This window comes from Argiope bruennichi, chromosome 6 (assembly GCF_947563725.1).
Source record: "Argiope bruennichi chromosome 6, qqArgBrue1.1, whole genome shotgun sequence".
NCBI lineage: Eukaryota > Metazoa > Arthropoda > Arachnida > Araneae > Araneidae > Argiope > Argiope bruennichi.
In genome coordinates this window covers 123,838,854-123,864,051 of record NC_079156.1, presented here as the reverse complement: position 1 = coordinate 123,864,051, position 25,198 = coordinate 123,838,854, and the positions used below count along the sequence as shown (strand labels likewise).

Below are 25,198 nucleotides of genomic sequence, written 5' to 3'. Positions count from 1 at the left end.
CTTCCTTATAAAATAGCTAGTGAATATTCCACAAACTAAATTCCAAGCAGAACGACTTTTTTAAAAATACATTTGGAATCAAAATATTAAAAAGAAAGGAAAGAAAAACTACCTTTTTATATCCCAATCCCAAATTCTTGATAATCTGATGAATTATTTGATAAATTTTTAACTTATAAATCAAATATAAAATTTTGAGAATTGATTTTGATGCTTTGAAACACGCTATATTAATATTTTCAACAAATTTTTGTGAAGTTAAATATATCTGAAGTTTATTCCTAAATGTATCTAAAGTGTGCAAACATTCGTTTCGGTATTATATCAAAAATTTCATCATAAATTATTTATGGAAATAATTTACTAATTAAGCAAAAATGAAAACAAATATAAATTCTTTATCAAAGAGAAACATGCAGTATCATCCGAAATGATAAGAACAATTGACAAAAAAGCAGATGCTCAGAAAACTCGTGCAATATCACTAAGTTAGTTATCTTTAATTACTCACTGATTATTTGTGGCATTTAATAATCGTTCCCCCCCGCTCCCCTGTTATTTCCTTTGATATGGAATGATATCCAAGATACTAATGGTAAATACATCTTAAACATCTATAATGCAGAAATATTTCAATACTTGTGACAGTCTGATAATAAGACATATAAATATTTTAATAACACAGAATTTTTTTTAAAAAAAAGAATAAAGTGTAAACATAGCCCGTTTTTTTAAATTTTATTTCCTCTAGAGAAAACTGTTTAAAATTCATAGAAATTTATTTACCTTGAATGGCAAATAAATCTTAAACATCTATAAAGCAGAAATATTTTGATATTTGTGATAGTCCGATAACAAAACATTTAAATAACAAAAAATAAAAACATAGCACTTTTTTTTTTTTCTGGAGAAAACTATTTAAAATTTCTGTATTTTATTCCATAACATTTGGTGGTACGAAACGAAAATAAATCCAAAGAAAAACCAATATACAAACTTACCCAAGAAAGAAATCCGTTACTTAAGAAAATCACTATAGTTGTCGAATCTGGCTCTGAGTTGAACACAAATCCCAATACCTTTTAAAACACAAGAACATCAATCTCTTTACGGAGTCTACTCCATTCTAATTTTCCACGATACTTCGAATACCAATACAAACATCAAAATATCAGATCAAGTTCGAAACATCAAATGTTGATCTACAGTCTTCAACGTACAGCCCGCGTTTTGCCGTCATTCGCTGGTTGTCAAATCGACGCTGTCTCATCATTTTAGGGTTAATGGAATTCAGAAACTTTTTCGTCGCCAAACTGCGCGTTATATCAACAGGTTTCCACCGTCGTATTTATTTCGCATCAGAACAATACAGTGATTTATTTTAATAAATCGTCGAGTATAAAATTGAACTATTTCTACTATTTAAAATTATGTCTATTACCAACACTAAAAAAAAAATCAAGAAATGCATTTTTGTCTTTTCAGAAAAAAGAAAGAAGTATTTAATTTTTATAATTATTATTCAATTTTAAACTGGACTTATTAGTATTATTTGCATTCTTATAATTTAATGAATAATGAAATATTATATTTATATATTTTACATGAAGAAAAAGTTATTTAATAGATCAGTTTTATTTAAATACTTATTTTACATTAATCGATTTTTAATTAATATTTTAGGTTCAAATTTAAATTTTAAAGCTATTTTATCTGATACATTTTAAAGAATAATATTGCGTTGGTTTAAAATTCTAATTATTAACAAATCTAATAAATATGAAATTTGCTTATAATATTACTATCACCAGGATATAGAATAATTCTTATATACAATCAAATTTATTAACAAAACTTGAAAACTGTGTGCCCATGAGTAACTTCCATGTGTAAATTGTGTAACTTCCCATTTTGAAACAGAATCTCAACTTTTTAATTTTGTTACTTATCAAAAGTGAAAATATTGAGAGAAAAACATATAATATTTCAATACAAAATATTTATTTATTTGAATTTCGTTATTGAATGAAACAGAAAATTACAAAATCAACTACTCTTTTTCAATACACAGCATATTTCATTTCACAATGATTTCATTACAAAAGCTGACGAATCGTTATTTCTGCTAATAATAAGAATGAATGAATGTGTGCATTTTAGCTAGAGGTGGAGATACTTTGGGAAAGGGGGGGGGGGCAATTGCCACCTCTGTCGGATATCGCCCCCCCCACCGCAGGCTTTTGTTTCATAGGAATGCTTATGACACCTCGGTTCGTCATCATTTTTCGTCTACACCAATTCCACTCCATTCTGAAAGATATCGCAAATTCCACTTTGACATAACCGCCTTCAACTTTAATAACTCAACCGATTTCGCCAATTTTCTGCTCAAACTTGAGAGTTTCGCTACTTTGAAAATCGGAATGTTCAATCATAATTGTAGACTTCGTTTATATTACTCAGTTTTTACTTATATTATTATAAGAGTGTAATATAATGTAGCTTTCATTTAATATATATTTCTTCTGATAAGATGCAATCCATAGAAGTTATTTGGCAGGACTAAATTAATCCTATTAATTCTAGCCACCTTCAATGACTTCTTTAATGGTTTTAATATAATCATGCCGACTATATTCGCAGAAATATACTTTATCAAAACAAATAGAAAATGCTGTTTTAAATTATAATTGCATAGCAACGATCGAGCATTTATGTTATTCATTTATGGTTTTAAAATAATGGGCGAAATCTATTCATTTGTTGAGATTGGGTTTTACAATGCGATATCTTTCGAAAATGAAGGCGGTGGAGACAAACGATTCTTGATGACATATTTAGGAGTGATGAGATTTCCTATGGAAAAAATAAAAGTTGTCGAAATCGGTTCCAATATTATAACTGGCGGATTAGTTTTTTAATTTCGAAAGTTAGTTTAAATATATAGATCGTAGGCGAAAAGTTGGTCGTTGATGATTTATTTTCTATCATTAATCATCGTTTGGTCGTATTACTCCAACACCATACTACTTATTAATTATTGAAAACAACTATTTATTTTAATTAATTTAGCAATTTAATTTTAATTACCTTTGATTAAAATATAAAATTAATAATTGCGTGTAATTTTGAAGATAGTGAAATATTGTTTGCCCCCGCCCATCGGACAATTTCTATTATTGCCTTTAATTGGCGCTCTACAGACCGGACCGCTTGATGTAGAATTATCAAAATTGGTACATATATTCTTTACGGAGTCGAAATGTGCACTTTAGAGCACACATTTTTTAAGCACTTTTTAAAAAATTTTAACTAACCAAAAACTTTGTTGTTTCTTTGTTACAACTTCCAAAAATATTACAGCACGAAAATATTTTTATATCATCTCAAAAATCAAAAACAAATTATCTTTTTAGTACTAATTATTTTTGCCTTTTTTCAATATTTTCAATTAATTTTTAAAATGTTTAAAAATTAGTAGAGATTATTAGATTAGGTCATTAGTAGAGTTTTATTAGTAGAATTTTACTAATTTTACTTTTATAGTTTTTACTAATATTTCATTTATTTTTCACTTTATATTTCATCTTGGCTTTTTTTTTTCATTGTTGATTATCAATTTTCATCTTGATCCGACTTCAGTATAAGGTAAGATTTCAATAAAAAAAAGTATATTGTACTTACAATTTATGGTTTAAATTCAGAATCAAGCAAGGGTGAAACACTTTTTGAAATGCGTCCATTTTGAAATATTATTAATCCTTCCTGTGAAATTTTTTGATATGCATAAAAACATTGAAATAAAATTAAGGATATGATAGCACAGCAAATAGAATGGTATAAGTCGTCTAAATTAGCATGAGTTATATGACTGTCAAAAAAGGAAGTTAAAAAAAAACTATCATTGAGAAGATCATTAAAACATAGTTATACAGTTCAAATTTGTAGCAACTGTGGTGGTGGTAACATCATAAGCCGGATAACAACTTCCGGAGGAGAGTGTACACTTTTGTCTAGTGGCTTTGTTACTCGGCTACGAACCCTAACGTTGCTGATCTTGGCTAACCATTTGATGCCAAATGTATTCATATAAAATGAAATGAAATTTTTCAATTAAATGCAAAATTTTCCGAATTTAAAACGAATTTTACTCACAAAACAGAAATTTTAAAAAAGAATATCCACCCGCGCAAGTTCGAGAGTGCGGTGCTGATATATTAAGAGTATTCTCAATCTAACTAAAAAATTTCTAATAAAGAAATATTTAAGAAATCTGGAACATCGAAACTTGATAATATTTTAGGTTTCATTAGTGTGTTTTGTTTATGTGCTGTACTGATTACTCATTAAGAAAGAATTATTCAGAAATTAATCAGGTTTTTAATTAAGAATGAATCGATATTGTAATATTTTTATGAATTTTTACTTAACTTTAAAATTAATTTGAAATCACTGAAGCAATATAATGTTTTCCCATTTTAGTTTCGCATTCTTCCCCCCCCCCCGTTTGCGAAAAGAGAATCGTCGAAATTTGCAACCTCGAGATTTTACTGCGTGTTGTCCTCGTTTCAGACCTTCCTAAGTCCGAAAAATAATTTTTGCATTATGTTTGTATGTCTTTGAGCACGATAACTCAAAAATACTTTCAGCTAGATGGATGAAATGTAGTATATGTTTATACCAAATCAGTAACTTTCTATCAAATTTTGAATGAAATCCCTTCAGAATAAGTCTGACTATCTGAATATAAAATAATAACTACAAAATAAGGAGAGCTAAACGGATAAAATTTGGTCCACAGATTTCACATCCTATTCCTAGATAGCAGATATCAATTAGATTTGGAAATCCATCAAGGGGTTTGTATGTATATATTTTCACAGATACATGAACACGATAACTCAGAAACGTAAGGCCTTACATATGAGATATTTGGTATGCAATTTTGCAACTACAATTCTATTTGTGTATCAAATTTTAGTAATTTATATAATTCGTTATTATTGCTTGCATATGGAATAGTTAAATTCTGTACTGGCTGAAATACCGTATGCTGTTCGTAATGAAATTTTCATGTTTTTTCACTCATGAAAAAAACTTACGGTTTAATTTATTATCACATTAAAATATTACTTAAAACAATAGCACTCATGAGGAGAATTTTAAATATGCTTAGTAAGCGAAAAAGTAAGAATAAAAGAAGCAGGAAAAGTAAAAGTAAGAAAAAGTTTTCTAAAAGTTAAAATATATCAATCAATCAATGAATATTATCTATCAACCTATTAATCAATATTATCTATCAATCAATCAATGAATATTATCTATCAACCTATTAATCAATATTACCTATCAATCAATCAATGAATATTATCTATCAACCTATTAATCAATATTACCTATCAATCAATCAATGAATATTATCTATTAACCTATTAATCAATATTACCTATCAATCAATCAATGAATATTATCTATCAACCTATTAATCAATATTACCTATCGATCAGTCAATCAATATTACCTATCAACCAATTAATCAATATTACCTATCAATCAATCCATCAATATTATCTATCAACCTAATAATCAATATTACCTATCAAGAAAGAGGCGAAATGAATGGTTAGATTTTGCATTTAGTATTAGGTTGAACTCAGATTATTCGCGAAATTAGGAGGCTTAATTATCGGTCGTCTTTCTGCGAACCATCCCCTAGCGAAGTATAATCATCGAAAAGTGCAAGCCTTGGGAGCTTGAAATGAACAGTACATAAAATACATTTCAAGTTACTTATTTTTAAACCAAAAGCTTGTCTCTATATAAGGTGCTTATCAAAAAAAAAAAAAAAAATCCGATATATGTGCCCCTAATGACAAATCAACTTAACTAACTAAAATGAAAATTTAGATATTCTTATATGAAGGCATGCGTTCCAGATTGTGATGATTTAAAACAATTGATTATCACAGTTACGGTTACAGTGAAATTTTTTTAAATGATTCGATTGCAAATACTTTTTTTTTTCTGCACAAATGGATCAACCAACGAAAAATCATAAATGGCGTTAGAAGTCACGCGCATGATGAAAATTCGCAATATAAAGCATTTGAAAAGATCATTGTAAAAGACAACACAAAAGAGGAAGGAGAAAATAAAAACTTTTAGTCGAATTATAAATTATTTATTTTTAATATTTTAGCACAATTTTCAACATGCTTAACTCCGCAGACGATAACGAATTGCATGCGGGAGACTATTGTCAACAATGACGAACGTGTCACAACTCTGGAAGAATCAGTGTAATTTAACATTTCATTTTAACCTACAATTCTGGCAAATCTCATGGACTTGAATATGTACACCTTAGATATCAAGTAATTATAAAAACTTGGAATCCCTCGGAATGGTAAAAATTTATGAAATTTAATCAACCCAATAACAAAATTAGATAAACATCTACAATTAAGAAAATTTATCAAGCAGTTTTACAACAATTGTCCGCAAAAAAGCTCAAAACAATGACAAAAAAAAGGGGGAGAAAAAACTTTCTTTGTCATTTAAAAAAAAAAAACATATGTTGACAATATATGTATGCTTGCAACACAAAGCAAATAAAAAAAATATATAAAATCTGTAAAAAATTAAAAGTTGAAAAAAAAATTAAATAACAAAATTGGGAAAACGTCTACAAATCAGACAATTCAAACAGTTTAAAAATAGTTCTCCATCAAAATGGTCAGTGACAAAAAGAAAAAAAAAATGTAATCTTAAAACAAAGGGGAAAAAATTAGGATTTTGCAAGAAAAAAAAAATAAGAGAGTGAGAGACAGAGAAAAGAAAGGAAAAAAGACACGTTTAAAAACGTGCACCTCCGTAAGGAAATATATATATATATATATATATATATATATATATATATATATACAAACAAACACCTAGGGCCATCTATTGAGTAAGAATTAAACAATGTAGGAAATCTAAAAGTAACTGTTAAAAAATAGACAAACCACCCAAAATAGAATAGCATATAAATTTCAAAAAAACATTATCTGTTGCTTCAATATGAGAGGTTTTGATTATTACATTTTTTAAAAATCTGTTTAATAAAAAAAGAATTAAGTTTTTTGAAAATTTTAGAATTTAAATTTGAATAGAAATTATTCGGATAAATTATTCTGAAATCAAACTCTTCAGTTTCATCATAAATATCTACCAAAAGTTTACTGCTAGAAATTTCTATTTTAATATCCAGGTAGTTTTCCTTTCACCGATTTCCGTTAGTAATATTTAGTTTTAATTCTTTTGAATAACTATTACTAATAAAAACAGATTTATCAAAATTTAGCAAAATTCAATCATCTGTATATCTAAATCCGTTTATCAAACTGTCTTTAATCATTTCTCTATCATAGAAACGCACGAGAACATCAGGTAAAGCACTTAAAAAGTCTCATAAAATCTTTTCACTTGTTCATATAGATTTATACTCGTTAAACAGACAATTCTAAATATTAAATTAATATAATTTAATCCAGTTAGTTTTCGTCAAAATACCTCGCTCCAAATACACGTCATAAATAATTGTATAAACTTTCAATAATTTTTCGTGTAATAAATTTATGTACAAGTTTTCGTTTATTATTAAGTATTAAGTTTATTATTAATGTTTTCATTTAAAAATTCACAATTTCTGTATTATAGAATTATTCTTATTTTTAAGACATTTTCTGCCTTGCCATCTACAAATACAGGGTGTTCCAAAAAAACGTGAACAAAATGACATGGCAGATCAGTCATACAACAAGGATCAAAAATCGCATAGGAGCATGGGGTCGCAAACGCCTGTAGAGGGCGCGAGAAGCACGAGAGGGCGTTGAGGTGCAGACACGAGCCGAGCAAAAGGAGATTGAATTCATTCGAGTCGTGGATGCGTTGGGCGTAACATGGCTAGTTACACGCACCGCGAATTGGCTGACATGCATTTAGTTTACGGCATGGCCAACTGCAATGGACTAGAAGCCTTGCGAATGTATCGTCAAAAATATCCTAGTAGAAAGATGCCTAGCTGCTCATTCTTTGCCACTATTCACCGAAGATTGTGTGAAACCGGCTCGTTAGACGTGCACAAGCCAAATTCAGGTCGACAACGAATATCTCGGACAGTTGATGCTGAAGAAAGAGTTGTCCAAGCACTTCAGCGTAATCCTTCAACAAGTATACGAGTTGTATCCCGAGAGACCCATATTCCCCAAACTATCGTCTGGCGCATTGTACACGACGAAGGACTTTACCCATATCATTTACAACGCGTCCAGGTACTTCAACCGGGAGACTACAGCAGTCATATGGATTTTGCGCGGTGGTATGTGCAAGAAAAGGCTGCCGACCGACATTTCGCTGCAAGTGTTCTGTTCACGAATGAGGCTTCATCACACCCTCTAATTCTCATTAGAGGGTGTGATGAATTGTTACAACTTGCATAGGTGGGCAGATAAAAACCCGCATGCTATACGTCCGCACGCCGCACAACGAAGATTTTCCGTGAACGTGAAGGGCTGGCATTGTATGACACTGTTTACTTGGTCCGTACATTCTACCAGACAGACTGAACGGTTCCACGTATCTAACATTCTTGCAAGAGGTTTTGCCAGACATGCTGAATAATGTTCCGATGCCTATTTGTCGACTCATTCAATTTCAACACGATGGCACTCCCGCATCGTGTTGAAAGCACATTTCAGTACACACGTCAGAGCACATCTGCAGGCTACTTTTCCTGGCGGCTGGTTTGGTCGTGGTGGACCAATTGCATGGCCACCACGATCACCAGACCTGTCTCCCGTGGATTTCTTCTTATGGGGCTTTTTAAAAGGACTTGTATATGAAACACCTGTTGAAACGCCAGAAGACTTGGTAGGAAGAATCGTTGAGGCAGCGGGATGTGTTCGAGATACACCTGGTATCTTTGAGAAGGTGCGCAATTCCATGCAACATCAATGCCAGGCATGTCTCGATGCATCTGGTAAACACTTCGAGCACCTCCTGTAGGCGCAACGTTTGACATGCATAAGTCGCATGTCAGTAGGTTATTATCAATAAAATGTTCTGTATTGATTTTGTTTCTTCTCTTTGTGTTATGTATTATTTTAGACGCCCTTTAGCGGCTCCACATCGCAGTTGCCATCCCATGTTCCTATGCAATTTTTGATCCATGTTGTATGACTGATCTGCCATGTCATTTTGTCCACGTTTTTTTGGAACACCCTGTATAATGAAGAAAAAGCTTTTATTCTTATTGTTTCTCAAGTCTCACGGGAAGGGGCATCTCGTAATTGAGGATGAGAACATGGTGGTTGGTTCTCGCCACCCTTATGGGTATACGAAAAGATGGGGGTCTGGCTGTTCCCATCGAAGACGGGACGTACTTCCTTAGGGAAGGGTTGTACTTGGGAGGTCCTTGAACTTAGGAGTCAACCATAATTCCCGCCAGTATTGCTGTCGCTACGATTCGATCACTCACGTTCTTTCTTGTGCCTTCGGGTGAGTTGGAGTAGTAATTCTATGATTATCCTTCTGGAGGCGAATATGCAACAGAAAGGCAAGTTTAATAATAATAATTTTAATCATCTATTTTAAAGCGAGTTTTGTCTAGTTATACAAATTTGTACTTTAAAAAAGGAAGTGTGTACGTGTGATGTCCAGATTAAGACATCGAACGCTTTCATTAAACCTTGAAATTTAGCATACGTGAGGTGATTCAATGAATCTCGAAGTCCGAATCTTAAAATTTAATTTAGACAAATATTTACTTCGTGTTTTATGCTGATTTAGAAGTCTATAACGCACATTTTCCAGTAGTATCATTACTAATTATTCTGGGGGTGGGGGTGGGGGGATTTGTGCTCCAGAGAAAAGGAACAGATAATTTTCGCTCTGAAAGAATTTGAATGGCACCATGGATTTAGAGAAACATTTTTTAAAAATTAGTAATTCTTCCCAGGTATAACATGCTATTGCCCAATATTGTGTAATATTATATTATATATTTCAATATTTAACAGTATTATATAATATTGCGAATATTATTTAATGTCGTACAATATTGTACAACATATATATGCTACTTGGGTTGCTGGAAAATTTAAAAAAAAAAATTGAAAAACTAAAGTTCTTATATCCGTCATGAAAAATGCTTTTTTCAAAATGTTTATGTAAACATTTATCTAATTTTAGAGAAGAAAAATCAAAATATCTTAATTCAGTGCATTGCAAACAATTGGATTCAAAATTTTTCGTCGAAAATTTTCGGACGAACAAGAACATTTTACTTCCTCACTGCTTTGGCAAAAAGCCAAATTAGGAATCTTACCAAAAAGTTCATGACAATCAATTTGATTTGTTGGATAAATATCTGGCTTTCAAATCACTCTATATTCAATCACGATATCATCAATTCAGTCACATAGATTCAGCATGCACAAAGCTCAAATATTACATAAAATTGTTTCTAGCATGGATCCTCATAATACGGCCGATTTACCTCAAGTCAGTATGCTATAAATTCGGAATACGTATTATTTTAAATCTATCTTTATCCTTCTTTCGACTTTCATACGTGCATAATACTATTGCCATGTATAAATAAATAAATAAAACGTACAAAACCACTATTAACCCTTAGATGGTGAGTGCGGTCTGTCAGACCGCTAAGGATGGACTTTCGGTCACCCCTATTTTATTTTCAGCTCAATCGAATGGATTGACCTTGTAGCTCCTTGTTTCGGGACCTTCATAACTCGTGCACTTTTTCAACCGGTTTCAGTGGATACGTTTTTAAATATTTCAGCTATTTCTATGCGTGACGTCTGTAAGACCGCACCTCCCTTTTAGTGCTTCAGTGTTATACAGGACTTAGAAAATGACTGTAAAAGTTGATCCTCGAAATATCACCCAACCTGTTTATCTTCTTATGAGGCAGAGCTCCAGAGACTGTGACGTGTCTTAAGAGCAAATAATAGTCGACAATCTTTTAGTACAATATGCTGTAATAAGTAATTAATTGCACGCATCACAGGTACACATATATAAAAGATATAAAGCTATTTCAGCATTAAATAGGCCGTTAGTTAACAGTGTGGCCATATTCCATGAAACACAACATCTTTCGTCACATAACACCACTCATCCTCACGTCACTCCATCACAGAATCTCTCGTGCTGGTCTTTTTTTGAGTTCGTACATAGAGAGAGCTAGTCAGTACAAGACTTTTAAATGAACCAGGCACGGATTTTAGTGATGAAGATAATTGTACAGAAGATTTTTTTTTTGATGAAAGTTCGCATTCGGCTGATTCTAAAATGTATGGTCAAATAAAATTAATTTTTCTAATGATAATGTAATGCACTAAAATCACTCGAAAACCGATAATGCCGATAAAAAAACGGGTCAATTTCACCCATTGTCATTTTTTTACCATATAATTGTTGATTTTTCCATTGTATTGCTTTTTATATACTTTTCTGTACTGGAAAAATAAATATGATTTAAAAAGTAAAAAGCAATATCTATTTTCAAGAATATTATTTGTTGTAACCTGTAGTTTGAGAAGAAAATATATGTTCAAATGCAATAATTTTTTCATTGATAATATATTTTAAAAAAATTAAAACATATTTATATATCAGGAAAATATCTGCAGAATATATTTGCTGATTTTCTCCTTTGAAGTTTTGGTTACAGAGATATTCTATTCAAATAAATTGCAAAATAATTGCAATTCACCAAATATATGCATTACTGAGTATATCAGTATTCAAATAAAGAAAATAAGTAAAGTAGTAGTTTTTTTTTTTTTCATGTGGAAACATGATGTTGTTTTGCTTTGGGGTTTTTGAAGCCTCAAAATGCACGGGCAAAAAATTGGCCATTTATCGTTTTTGAGGCATCAATTCTTCACTTTTAGGGTTATTAGAAAATAATAATGAAGGTTGTCACTTTTGCAACTTATCACCATCAAAAAGTTATAACTTAATGCACATGTCCGCCATGTACCCGATTCTTCTGTCTGGTCAATAAAAGGCAGGGTGGTAAGAAGTTATCGCCCGAAGATGCATAGAGAAGAAAATGGGAACAAACGCGGAACAGCAAGAGTTGCAAAATATTGAATAATATAATATATCTTACAATATTATATAATATTGCGCTACATTCTGTACTACCTGGGTATGCTGTCTATCCCAGGTCTATAAGCTTGCACCCAGATATAATAAGAAGGTAAGAAGAAGGTTTGAAGGTTAAAACGTTGTGTTCCATGTTTAAATAAAAATCTGTTAAGTTAATTATAATTAAAAAAGACCCATAAATTAGGTGTTAAATATTATAACTACTTAACTAGTCCAGAAGAAATATGCAAATAAAAAATACAAATTAAAAAAAATATAAATTCAAAGATATAAACTTTAAAAATATAAAAGTTCAAAAAGATAAATAAAAAAGAGTACAAATTTAAAAATATAAATATTAAAAAAATGCAAATTAAAAAATAATTTTTTTAAAATATAAATTTTTAAAAAATAAAGTTTTTAAAAAACAAATTTAGAAAAAACAGATGTACTATCTTCTTTAATTTGGTCAAAATTTTTAACATTTATAAGCGACATAATAAGAGTAAAAATTTCAGCTATTTACATTAGTTTTTGAAACTTTAACTCATTTGAAAAAACAACAGATATATTGAAAAAAAACCCATAAGTACTTCTCTATTGATCAGAAATTGCGGGTCGAGAATTCATCTTATTTTAAAGGTATTGTTCTTTGATTTAAATTGTTATCAAGATAGTCAAAAAAATCTTACTTTATAGTGGCTGGTTCTGAAAAAGCTTTAATTACCTACTACAAATTTCATTTTCATCACCTTTTACTGGAAATCGGCAATTATAATGTCATCTAAAATCGAAAAACAAAGCTTTTGAAATACATTTTTTCGGTCCATTTTTGAGTGTTAGACAAGTACTAACAATCATTTTTGAATTATCTTTTTCTTTTTGGAACTTATAAGGATACAAATATAAAGTCTTTATTAGTTTCTATGTAATACGCGCTCGCATAAGTAAAGTTCCATAATAATAACAATAAACATGAAAAAGAATTTTTCAAATTTGTAATTTTTTAAAAAATTGCAAACATTTACTCATGATATAATTAATTTAACAAAACTCTCCAGAAATCTTGTTATGCCTTTTTAACTGTTATGACTTAAAGTTTTCCTCTAAGATTAATTTAACCTGGTACTATCCTTATTTAAATATTTTCCAGGGATATAACTAAGTGCGATCTTAAGGGTGGCTTGATTTAAATGGGCAATTCAGCAATCAATCTAAAAAAAATTGCTGTTTCTAGGGATGACGAATATTTTAAGAGTGGTTATTACGTAACCAATATCAAAAAGTCACAAATACAAGTGATCAATACTTTTCAAACAGGGATGTGATTCAAATCCTTCATACGATCTTACTGGTGATATTTAGATTCCAGGTTTTGGATCACGATAGAAAGAAACAATCGATACGATATCACTGAAATTTACTAGGGATGACTAATATTTTATGAGCGGTTATTACGTAACCAATATCATAAAGTCCCAAATACCAGTGATCAATATTTTTCAAAGAGGGGTATGATTCAAATCCTTGATACGGTCTTACTGGTGATATTTCGATTACAGGTTTTGGATCACGATAGAAAGTAACAATCGATTCGATCTGTTCAATGGAAGTTCTCGAACAAAACAGAAAAGGAGAAATCTGTGAATGGATTGAAAAGTGAACGGACCGGTTATTGGAATTATCGTATCATTGAATTGCATATCACTGAAATTTATCGGGGCGGTGACTTCACTGGAAAGTGTGAAATCGCCGCTCCACTTCATGAGAGTAATCTTGATTTTCCGATATTCGCATTTGATGATGCAATATTCCATACATATCCTTTTTAATTGCTTGTGACTTGACTTTGCATATATTCCGTTTACTGCTGGCGCTATCTATTGTTAGAATATAGAACTACAGTAAACAATTTAAAGAAATAAAATATATATTTAATTCAACTTGTTCAGAAAATGGTTTACTCCACTAAAGAAATTAAATAAATAGTTTTGAAAAAAAAATCAAATTTAAGAAGTAAGCTCAAATAGATAAATTAATTCAATCACACGTTACTTAAATTAATAAATTAAGTATTAATTACAATTAATAAATTTTATAATATTAATTTTTTTTAATATTAAGTAATAATTTTTAATTAATAATATGACTGGAATAACAGATATTTGGAACAAATATTTAAAAATAACAATAGCAAAATTATTTTTTATTCAGAAAATCGTGGATTATGCATCTCTATAGTTCTTATTTTTTAAGCTGCATGACAAATCTATTTTGTTTCTTTGTTTGTAAAGTGGGGACAGTTAGATTTTAAAGTATTGCTATATTTAGAATTTATTTCATTTACTATAGATTCAAATTTATCTGTATAAGGAAAGACTGCGTTAAAATATTTAACACTTTATTAAAGTATCTTAAGCAGTTTTAAAAAAATAATATTTTTACTTTTTCAGAAAAAAAGGAACTTATTTGGCGATTTGATCTTTTTTCAAATAAAAGTTGGCAACACTCAGTCATGAAATACCATCTATACCTCGTTATTCTCTTAATATCAATTGGCTAGAAGTAAACGTCATAAAATTGAGCAACGAATCAGCATTTGATATTCCTAGCCCATATTGTTGTCTCTTATGTAAGTAATCTATTATTGTTTTGGTTCGTAAACACAGGAAGTGGAGTTGTTTTAGCTCACTGTAGAAAATGCTGAGAAATTGTTTTTTTCTTGTGATAAAATAAAGATCAAGTGATAATTTAAATGAACTTACAAGCAAATGAGATCTAAAACTTAGTCAAATTCTTTTATTTAGAAATTTTGTGGCGATGGAGTATTTTTTACGCCAGATTGAGCCAGGAAATCCAAATCCTCTCATCATCAAATTGAATAGTAATAGCATAGTTGTTGGGAATGATACATATCCAGTTTTGACGAAGTATCCCAATGTTTTACCTCAGCATGTTCAATTTACAAAACGTTCTAGTAAGTGGTTTGTTAAAAGTATGCACAGTGTAGAAAAAATATATGTTAACGGATCTCGTCTAATAAATCATCGGCTGAAAGAAATACAGATAGGTGATCATATTGCATTTGGGAATACAGACAATCATAAACGATTTGTTTGTTGTTTAAGCGTAAAAGCTAATGATAAATCTCCAGAAATCGAAGTAATAGACATATCAACAGATGATTCACCTATTATTGAGAGTGGAAGAGTGGATAATGATCAAACTGTACTAGCTGAATCTTCCTGTAATGGTATTTCAGTTATAAAATGTGAACAACGAAAAATTACTGTTGAAAGCAATGGACATGTGATTAGCTCTGAAATGAAGTTTGAATATATTTGTCCACCTACTGTAAAAAGTGAGCCAGTTAATTTGAATCCTATAAAAAATGAAAAAGAATATAATTGCCCTCCAACTGCTAAAAGTGAGCTGGTGAATGATTCTCCACGTTTCATAAAGAGTGAATCTATGGATAAAAGATTACCAGTTGCAGAAAGTGAACTTAATTATAACTGTCCTCTGACTGTTAAAAGTGAACAGGTGAATGATTCTCCACTTTTAATAAAAAGTGAACCGATGGATAAAAAATTTCCAGAAGCAGAAAGTGAATGTAATTATAGTTGTCTTCCAACTGTTAAAAGTGAACCAGTGAATGATTCTCCACTTTTCATAAAAAGTGAACCGATGGATAAAAAATTTCCAGATACAGAAAATGAATGTGATTATAGTTGTCCTCCAACTGTTAAAAGTGAACCAGTGAATGATTCTCCACTTTTCATAAAAAGTGAAACAATGGATAAAAAATTTCCAGATGCAGAAAGTGAATGTGATTATAGTTGTCCTCGAACTGCTAAAAGTGAACCAGTGAATGATTCTCCACTTTTCATAAAAAGTGAAACAATGGATAAAAAATTTCCAGATGCAGAAAGTGAAAGTGATTATAGTTGTCCTCTGACTGTTAAAAGTAAACAGGTGAAAGATTCTCCACCTTTCGTAAAGATTGAACCTACAGATAAAAGATTTCCAGATGCAGAAAGTGAATCTGATTATAGTTGTACTCCAACTGTGGATAAGGGATATCCAGTTGTAAAAAGGGAAATTGATTACAGTTGTCCTCCTACTATAAGAAATGATTATGTACCATTTATAGAAAGAGAGCCTGTGGAGAGTAATCTTCCAGCCACAGAAAAGGAATCTTTGAATAATAGGCCTTCGATAACCAAAACTGAAGATATGGATACTAATTCTTCATTTACGAATGATGAACATAAGCTTATTAATCTTCCACTTATGAAAAGTCAAGAAAGTGATACTAATCCACTGATTATAAAAAGTGATCCTATGGGTATAAGCAGTTCATTTACAAAAATTGAACCTACGGATATAAATAATCAGTTTACAAAACCGGAACCTATAAATGCTGTTTCTCCACCAAATGAGCTTATATCTAATAGTTTACCCTCTGTGAAAAGGGATGCTATTGACAATTTAAACAAAAATTTGAATTTTTTATCTGATTTTGTACCACCTACTGCACAGATGAATTCAGTTTTTTTTAAACAAGCTACAACATCCTCAATTGAAGAAAAACTTACTTTAGAACAATTTCATCCTGCATCCTCATCTAGCAATGCGATTAATAATTTTGATATCAATAAAAAATTTGCATCTTTAATGTCAGATAATGAAAATAATAATTCATTGACTATTGAAAATTCTGTAACAAATTTTAAAGATTTTTTATCCACCAATTCTGGTCAAAACATGCATGTGATTGCAACATCAAATGTGAACAAAAGCTGTAGTATGAATTCAGGTTATTCAGAAATTGAAGATAGAATTACTATTTCTGATGATGCAGCTTATTTAGATTACAATTCTTGCAGGATTATAAAGCAAGCATACCCTGATGATGATTTTAACATAAAGTATCGTAACAGTCATAATTCCAATGCTACTGAAATTTATAATGAAAAAGATATGAATCTACATTCTTTATTATTTGGAGATGATTCTACATTAAGTAGCATTAGTGACTCAATTAAAGAGCATGAAGAAAGTGCTAAAAAAATGCTGGATGGGGATTCAGAAATTGACCATGAAGATACATCTCTCATTGAAGCTAGAAGTGGAGATGCTCTTAATGCAGATATTGAGAGACCGCTTAGCACTTCAAGTGTTAGTAGTCATGATGACATTATAATTCCTTTTGCTAGGAAAAAGCAGAGTGATCGTTCTAATAGTGGAAATAGAAAATCAGAGAATGATATTGAAATGGCTGTGGATTCTTCAAAGAAAGAAAATCAAAGTATTGCAAGTATTAAAAGGCCTTATAGCACTTTTAAAAAACAGTCACTTAAGAGAACATTGCTCACTGAACCAAAGCAATTAACTAATTTTCCAAAAAGAATTCGTAAACAAAAAGAGTGTAAAAAGGACTCTGAACAAATCAAAAAGAAAATTCTTGAAAAATCAAAAAATGAAATAGTTCTTTCAGGCCAAAAGGCATTTGTAAACCAAAAAAACAGTTCAGTGTTTTCAACTCAGAAGGCTGTTGCAAGTTCTGAAGGTAAATGTGCATTACCTAAGAACCATATGATCATATCAAATAAGGAACTTCAACCTGCAAAGAGAAATATAGGAAAAAATATACAAAAGTCTAGTAAAATAACTACTGGAGTTGTATTGACGAAAAAACTTGAATTTAAAATCCCCAAAATAAACAAAGAATCCTCTTCTGATGTGAAATCAAATATTGAAACTACAGCACATCAAACTGAAGGATCTACATTGGATAAGAAAACACCATCTATTGCTAGAAAGCCTAATAAATGGGCTTCACGATCAAAATTTTTAATTACAGATTTCACCACTGAAAAACAAAAGCCCCCTAAAACGATTTCTGCTGTATTAAAACCACATGTCAAAAGTAAGAAAGTGGCATTTAGTACTAACTTGAGTTCATCTATTGACAGAGAAATTAATGAAATAGGGAGAGAAACTACTTCTGAAATGAGTATTTCAAATGTTACTACTGACATTCAAAATTTTCCGATCCCAGTTATAAATACTCCAAGAATTGCAAATTCAAATCGAAGGACAGATAGGAAAAGTTTGAATGATGATAGTAATTTATTAAAAATTCCTGCTGATGTAAGTAGATCAGTCTCTCATAATCAAGTTTTACCTGAACTGATGAAGGAACAAGTAAGTGGAAATCAAGAATTTAATTTTAAAAGTCATGTTGTGCACTCATTTGATAAAAATAAAACTCCAATAATTTCTGGTGATAATTTACAGCAAAGTAAAGAGCAAAATGTTGTATTGAAACAGCAATTTCCAAGCAGTATTGCTGAAACTTCAACAATAAATACAAAAAGCACAGAGTGGCAACTGTTCTTTAAAGACATAGGATTAAATTATAAAAGTGACACTATCCATACAGTTGATAAAGGTAAAACTCCAGTAATTTCTGAGAATTATTTTCAGCCAAGTACAGATCAAACAATTGTGTCAAAATTACCATTAGGTGTTACTACTGCTTCTTATAATGAAACAACTGATCTGTTAAATAATGCTCAAATGTTTCCTACAAATCATCATAACAAAACTGTAATAATTCCTAAAAAAGATTCAGATAGAAAGAATTTTATGATTAAGACAATAGTTGAATGGAAGGAAATATGGTTTAAAGAATATGAGATGATGAATACTCCTCATGAAAGTCTCACAAATGGTGTCTTGCACATACCTCTTTATTTCAGCTCTTTGAACCATTACATTTCATCTTTTATTTCCATGCTTCTGTTGGAAATTTGGGATCGTTTGTATATTGCATACAAACCAATTCAGGAAGATGAAAGAAAAGTTACCAATAAATTTTATTTTATTGTTACTGATGTGGAAATGAAATGGGATGTTGCAGAATACCAGTGTGAAGCTTTAATAAATCATTTGTCTTTTGAACCTAAAGATGGAAATTTGGTTGTTATGTTTATAAAAGATAAAAGTACAGAAAGTATAAATCCTATATTTGGCTACATAAATAGTTATGAGATTCAAAGTAATAATAATATAAATCCCGAGTTATTAAACATTGATGAGTCATGGGCCAAAGAAGCCAGATTATATCGATTTTCAGTTCTTGTCAAAATACGCCCTCAGTTATCCCCGGTTTTAAACAACATAATGAAAGGTAATGGTCTTTGTTGTATATTAAATTATTTGAAATTAGTGGAGGCAGCTCAGAATCTTGAATATTCTCCATTATGTCAGAGTATTCTAATACCTGATTCAGATATTTTCTTTTCAAATTATCCTGATGTTCCTTCCACTAGTACTTTCAACAAAACTCAAATGTCTATAATTCAAGGAATAAGTTCAGAAATTGGAAAGCACACTTCTGATCCAAAACTGTTTCTTATACAAGGAGCACCTGGTACTGGTAAAACTCATATTATTCTTGGATTGTTAGAAAATCTTATTTCCAGTTGTCTTTCAAAACAGAAAATTTTAATTGTCGCTCCAACTTCTCAAGCCATAGATGAAATTGGTTCCAGACTAATTGAAATGAATAAACGCTTACGAAGTTGGCATCCCCATGGAGGAATAAGATTCATTAGAGTTAACCTCCAGGAGAAAACAAGTGAAAAAATGAAGCCATTTTCTCTAGATGAAATATATGCAGAATATAAGATCAGAAGTAAGATGGAAAAGTTGAAAAATATTAACATGCAAATTCAGGTATTGCTTAAAAGTAATGACCCTTTAGATCAAGCTGATTTAAAGTCTCTAATAGAACAGGAAAAGGACTTAAGAAGTCAAATTGAATTCATGCAGTCTGATAAGAAAACACGTTTGGATTACTATCATTACTTATTACAAGAGTCTCAGATTATTCTTACTACTGTAAGTTGTTGTTCTTCTGAGTTGCTTCAGGATTTCTGCAAACAAAATTGGAACCTGAATTTTTCCTGTTGCGTTATTGATGAAGTTACGCAGTGCACTGAGTTGGAACTTTTGCAAGTGATATCATTGGGTATTAATAAGTTAATTTTAGTGGGTAATCAATATGGGCTTCCACCTGTTGTGCTATCAAAGAAAGCCAAAAATTTAGGTTATGATCGCTCAACATTTGAGCGCTTTTTGCAATATTTTTCACACACAAAACAAGAAAATCCTGCCATTGAATTGTTACTACAATATAGAATGCATTCTGAAATCTGTTACTTTCCTTCTTATTATTTTTATGGCAATCAATTAACTACTGCTGATGGTATAGATTCAAGATACGAACACTTTCTTGAAGTTCATGCTGATAAGAAACTGGCACCCTATACTGTGTTTCATATGCTAGGAGATAGAAATCTGAAATTATGTACTGACTCTATAATCAAATTATGTATTCAGTCAGTGACAATTAAGCCTAATTTATCAATTGGTATCATTGTGCCAAGTAAAGAGCTGCTTGATGTTTTTAAAAATTGGATTAGAGTTTTGAGGTCAAATAATTCTAATTACGAAGTTATTGAAGTTGGTACTGTTGAAGATTTTCAAGGACAAGAAAAAGATATAGTATTTTTGTGTTGTTATAAAGTTAGTGATCAAAACAGTTTTTTATCAAACAGTAGAAAATTAAATGTAGCCCTTACTAGAGCACGCCAGTGCCTTATTTTGTGTCTGTTCTTGTCTAAACAGAACATGGAACAAGACTGGGTAAATCTGTCAAGAGATGCACAGTATCGCAGGTGCTTTTATTTTATCAAAACAATAAAAGCAATGTCTTTGATTTTGAAGTGAAAGAATTTGCAGGAAATATAATTGCTAATTATAACATGTCTATTATTTATCTTGACCATTACTTTATTTATTTGATGATACTTCATAAAATAACAAATTTTCTAAATCCATACATGTATGGTGTAACACTTTTTTAATTTTTTATTTTTTACTTTAGTTATATACAGCATTGAGTAGAATCAGTCTATTGCTCATTCTAAAATTGAGAGAACAAAATAACATGTATTGTGTTTAATTATGAGTCGTTATGTTTCAAATGTTTTTGTGATGTGATTTAAGTATGTTAAACAGTTACTGATTTAATTAGTATTTTTTAAAGTTTAGTAAATATATTTGCTGTTATCTTGCATATAATATTTATATTCTTTCATTAATTCCCCGCCCCCCTTCATTTTAGTAGTTGTAAAATATGGTACTGCAAATATTGTGACATTTTTACATGAAATTAAAAAGTAATTTCTGAAGTTATATGTTAAAATCCCATACTGTTATTTATAAGAATAAGTTATTCAAGTATTTGTTGAGATCAGGTGTAGAAAACCTTTCATCTCTGAATTTGTTTTAATTGGCATTTCAATATTTTATTTTTTTTCTCATTTTTTTTATCTACAAGTTCTTGATAATTTTGTGTTTAAATTATTTCTGAAATCCAACTCAGATTGCAAAAATCTTATTTAAAAAAATGAAGCATAATATGTAAGTGCACACTGCTGTGTAGGAAATTCTGCTTAATAGAATTTCTTATACTGCTTTTTATTGCAGTTTGTAGCCAGTAGTAGCTCATTAAATTAGAAATAAGTTTCAGTTGCATATATTTCAATATTTATGCATAGTATATAAGTCTATTTAATTCTGTTAAATCAGTATTATTCATCCAGTGTTATATGTTAAATTTTATTCATTTCAACTGTTAAAACTGGCAATATGTAATATCTGATTATTTTTCTCCAAAGCATTGGTCAAAAAATGTAATCTTAAATCTATTTCACTCTAAAAGTAAGAGAATAATGAGTTTGTCTAGCAAAAACATAGTAAAAAGGGCAGTTCTGAGCTGTAATTTTTTGCAATCTATTATTTATTAATTTTTATATCATTTATTAAGATGAGCTTAATATCAACAATTATATCTACAATTTTTTTTTCTGATATAAAATATTGTATATATGTAAAACAAGGAAAGTTCTGCAGTGTCAAAACAATTATTATTATACTTTTGTTAATAATTAAATTTTATTCTAATAATAGATATTGTAATGTTGGTATGTGATATTGCTGTATAGACCATTTTTGCACTGTATATAAGTGCAAAGTTTCAAAATAATTTTTGCTGGTTATGTTACTTGACATTCAGTTAATTAAGTCATAATGTTATTCATAACTGAATCACATACACTGAATTTTGAATTCTTGTGTATGTGATATGTTAAAATGGTGGCTTGCTTATTAGAACTGCAAGGTTGCAGTACCTCTTCAAATTATTTTTTAAAGTTGCATTTTCATTTAAAAAAATTAAATTCCCATTTTTTTCGCTCTGAGAGTTTTTTTCTTTTCTTTACTTTACTTTTTAAAATAAGAGTTTGAGGATCAACAACAATAATAATGATAATTAAAAAAACCCAATTAAATCATCAAAATCAACAATAAATAGCAGTCTAGTAAAATAAATGCAGATGTATTTTTTGCTGTGCAGCCAGTGATGGCCCTATGTGTGCATAACATAATGATAGTTTTTCCAACTCAGGAGAAAGTAATCTTTTTTGCAGTTGAATGGAGTTGCAGTCTCAACTTGCAGTAGTGATGTGATCATTTTTCTTTTTTTTACTCCCGCCTGAAATTTGTATCCATTCTCGGGTGCGTTGGACATGTGTTGGGGTGGCCACTGATACTTATCTCTTTTGAATTATCATCACAACATTCACATAATTTATGTGGAATTTATATTATATTAGTTATTTGCTTGAAATGCAAAAAATTTCGTATATAATTTTGAAATTAAATCTTTTTAGCTACTTCTGAATAAAGTTTTTTTTTAATTACTATCTTTTAATGAATATTTTTTGCATCTCTGCTACCTTCTATGCCAACAAGCCACCACTATTTCCTTCTCCATTGCTTGATGGAGAAAGAAAAGAAAATATTGTTATTTATGATCAGATGGAAGTGATTTTAGAAATGACTTTTATATTCTAAAGAAAGAATACATATGTATGAAATATTTGGGAACATCTAAAGACACTCCTCTTGTTAAGAGAGTGATTCTTAAATTGATCATAGGTGTCATTGTGGTAAAAACTGTGACAGGAGGGTTGCAGGTTCAAGACAGAAGTCTATAGCAGATCTCTATGTATATAAATCTCATGATGATCAAACATCCTCCTCCTGGTATAGAATGGAAGTTTTATGGCGAAGTGCTGGCACATGTCAATTTTGTCATCTGAATAATACCTGCCTAAAAAAATGTAAGATTTATCCAAAAATAGTCAACATGTTATTTCCAAATGAGACATTAAAGAAGAAATTCATCAGAACTGAAAGAACTTAAAGCTCAAATTACCAATATTCAAAACAAAGATGAAGGATTCTGGTTAATATAACTTTATAAAACTAATTTGTTAATATTTGACAATACCATTTTACCATTAAATGATATTATTAAAATTCTTTAATTTGTTTATTGTGGAAAGAAAAGAAATGAAAGATTAAAAGAAATACCTTTTAGATATTTTATATTTTTAAATAAAACTTACTCGCAAATTGGCATGATTATATATCAAACATGACACATTTCCATGGAAAAGTGGATTTCATGAAAATGTGTCATGGGAATTGATTTGAAATTGATTTTTATCATTTTTGACATTGATTAATTTTTTTTATATCCACATTCTATATTATTTTTAATATTTAAAGTATTTTTTTGTGTATTTGTTCATTTCATTGCTCAATTAATCATACTTATTTTACTTAATGTTTATATTTGTTCACAATTCATTTTTTTTTTATTTCAAACTTATGTCATGTCTGATATATATTAATATTTAATAAATGTTGGTATTCAATTTTGTTATAATTAATTCAATAGCAACATGTTGTTAATTCCAGATTTTAATAACTTGTTCTGATTGATGATATTGAGTAGTAAAATTAAAATTTCAGTAGAATTTCAAAATTGTTTTCACTCCAACGTTTAAGTGAAATAATTATTGCTGTTGAATTAATGAGAAGTTCCAAATATTGTCCTTCTTTTTGTGAACAAATAATGTTCAACAATTAAAAAAATTTCACAAATTTTGAAAAATAAGTTACAAAATGCAGAATTTCACTGTGATGTACAAATCCCGTTTTTTTTAGAGAGGCCAAAAAGTAGATTTAATTTGATTTGAAGATAGTTTGTATTGTTTTAACTGTTTTTGAATGAATTTCTTTTCTTTCTTTCCATGTTGCAATAAAAATATATATATTATTTTTCATTTTCATAATATGTGTATAATATATCATAAATTCTTTTTTATGATGAAATATCTGCATACTGTGTAACAAATATTTTTCATTATTTCATTGTAAAAACTCATTATGCTTAATTATTTTCCTATCAATTGTTATCATGCATTGCTGTGATGAAATAAATTATGTTGCTATAAATAGTTCTGACAGAAATATTATTTATCATTTGTTATCTGCATGAATATTTAGAAGTACACTACTTAAACCTTTATGTATTTGTTTTTAATAAATAAATACACACACACACACACAGATATATATATATATATATATATATATATATTTGCTTGACTTGCTTTGAATTTTTACTTAATTATTCAATATAGATTGAAGTATTATTTGCTCTTCAGATGCAAGCAGATTGTAATAAAATTATGAGAGATTTATTGAAAGTACTGAATTTATTGTGTTTGATAATAATGTAGAAAATATGTGGTATTGTTTTTCTATATTTGTTACATATGTTTCACACACATGAAGATTTTCCCCATGATTGATATGCTTGGAAATACTATCAATGTAAATCACAGATCCAACTTAAAAAAAATATTTTGTTGAATTTGATTAAAAGAAATCTTTAGGAATACATGTTTTCTGAGATAAAAGATAATTTAGTGTTTTTTATTTTTAAATTATATGCAGTAGGAAATCAGTTTTTTTTTTTTTTTGAAGAATTTAAAAAATTGCTTTCCCATTTTTTCACTTAATTGGAAAATTAGGTATTGGTTAA

At 29.7% G+C, this 25,198-nt stretch overlaps 2 protein-coding genes across 2 annotated transcripts in view; one reads left to right on the top strand and one right to left on the bottom strand.

Annotated features, from left to right (window-relative positions):
- LOC129972602 (protein phosphatase 1 regulatory subunit 16A-like) overlaps window positions 1-1,222 on the bottom strand; it is a 107,308-nt gene extending 106,086 nt beyond the window's left edge. Inside the window, exon 1 of the mRNA XM_056086800.1 lies at window positions 1,002-1,222. The gene's annotated coding sequence lies outside the window, so the exon portion shown is untranslated. The remainder of the gene's footprint in view (window positions 1-1,001) is intronic.
- A 13,614-nt stretch (window positions 1,223-14,836) lies between these two features.
- Window positions 14,837-24,544, top strand: LOC129972151 (uncharacterized). The gene has a single exon (XM_056086167.1). The coding sequence runs from the start codon at window positions 14,983-14,985 to the stop codon at window positions 20,962-20,964; it is 5,982 nt and encodes a 1,993-aa protein (XP_055942142.1). The 5' UTR covers window positions 14,837-14,982; the 3' UTR covers window positions 20,965-24,544.
- Window positions 24,545-25,198: the final 654 nt, after the last annotated feature.

What these genes read in the sequence shown, in the direction of transcription:
- LOC129972151 (XM_056086167.1), top strand. Translation starts at nt 14,983, where the DNA reads ATGGAGTATTTTTTACGCCAGATTGAGCCAGGAAATCCAAATCCTCTC.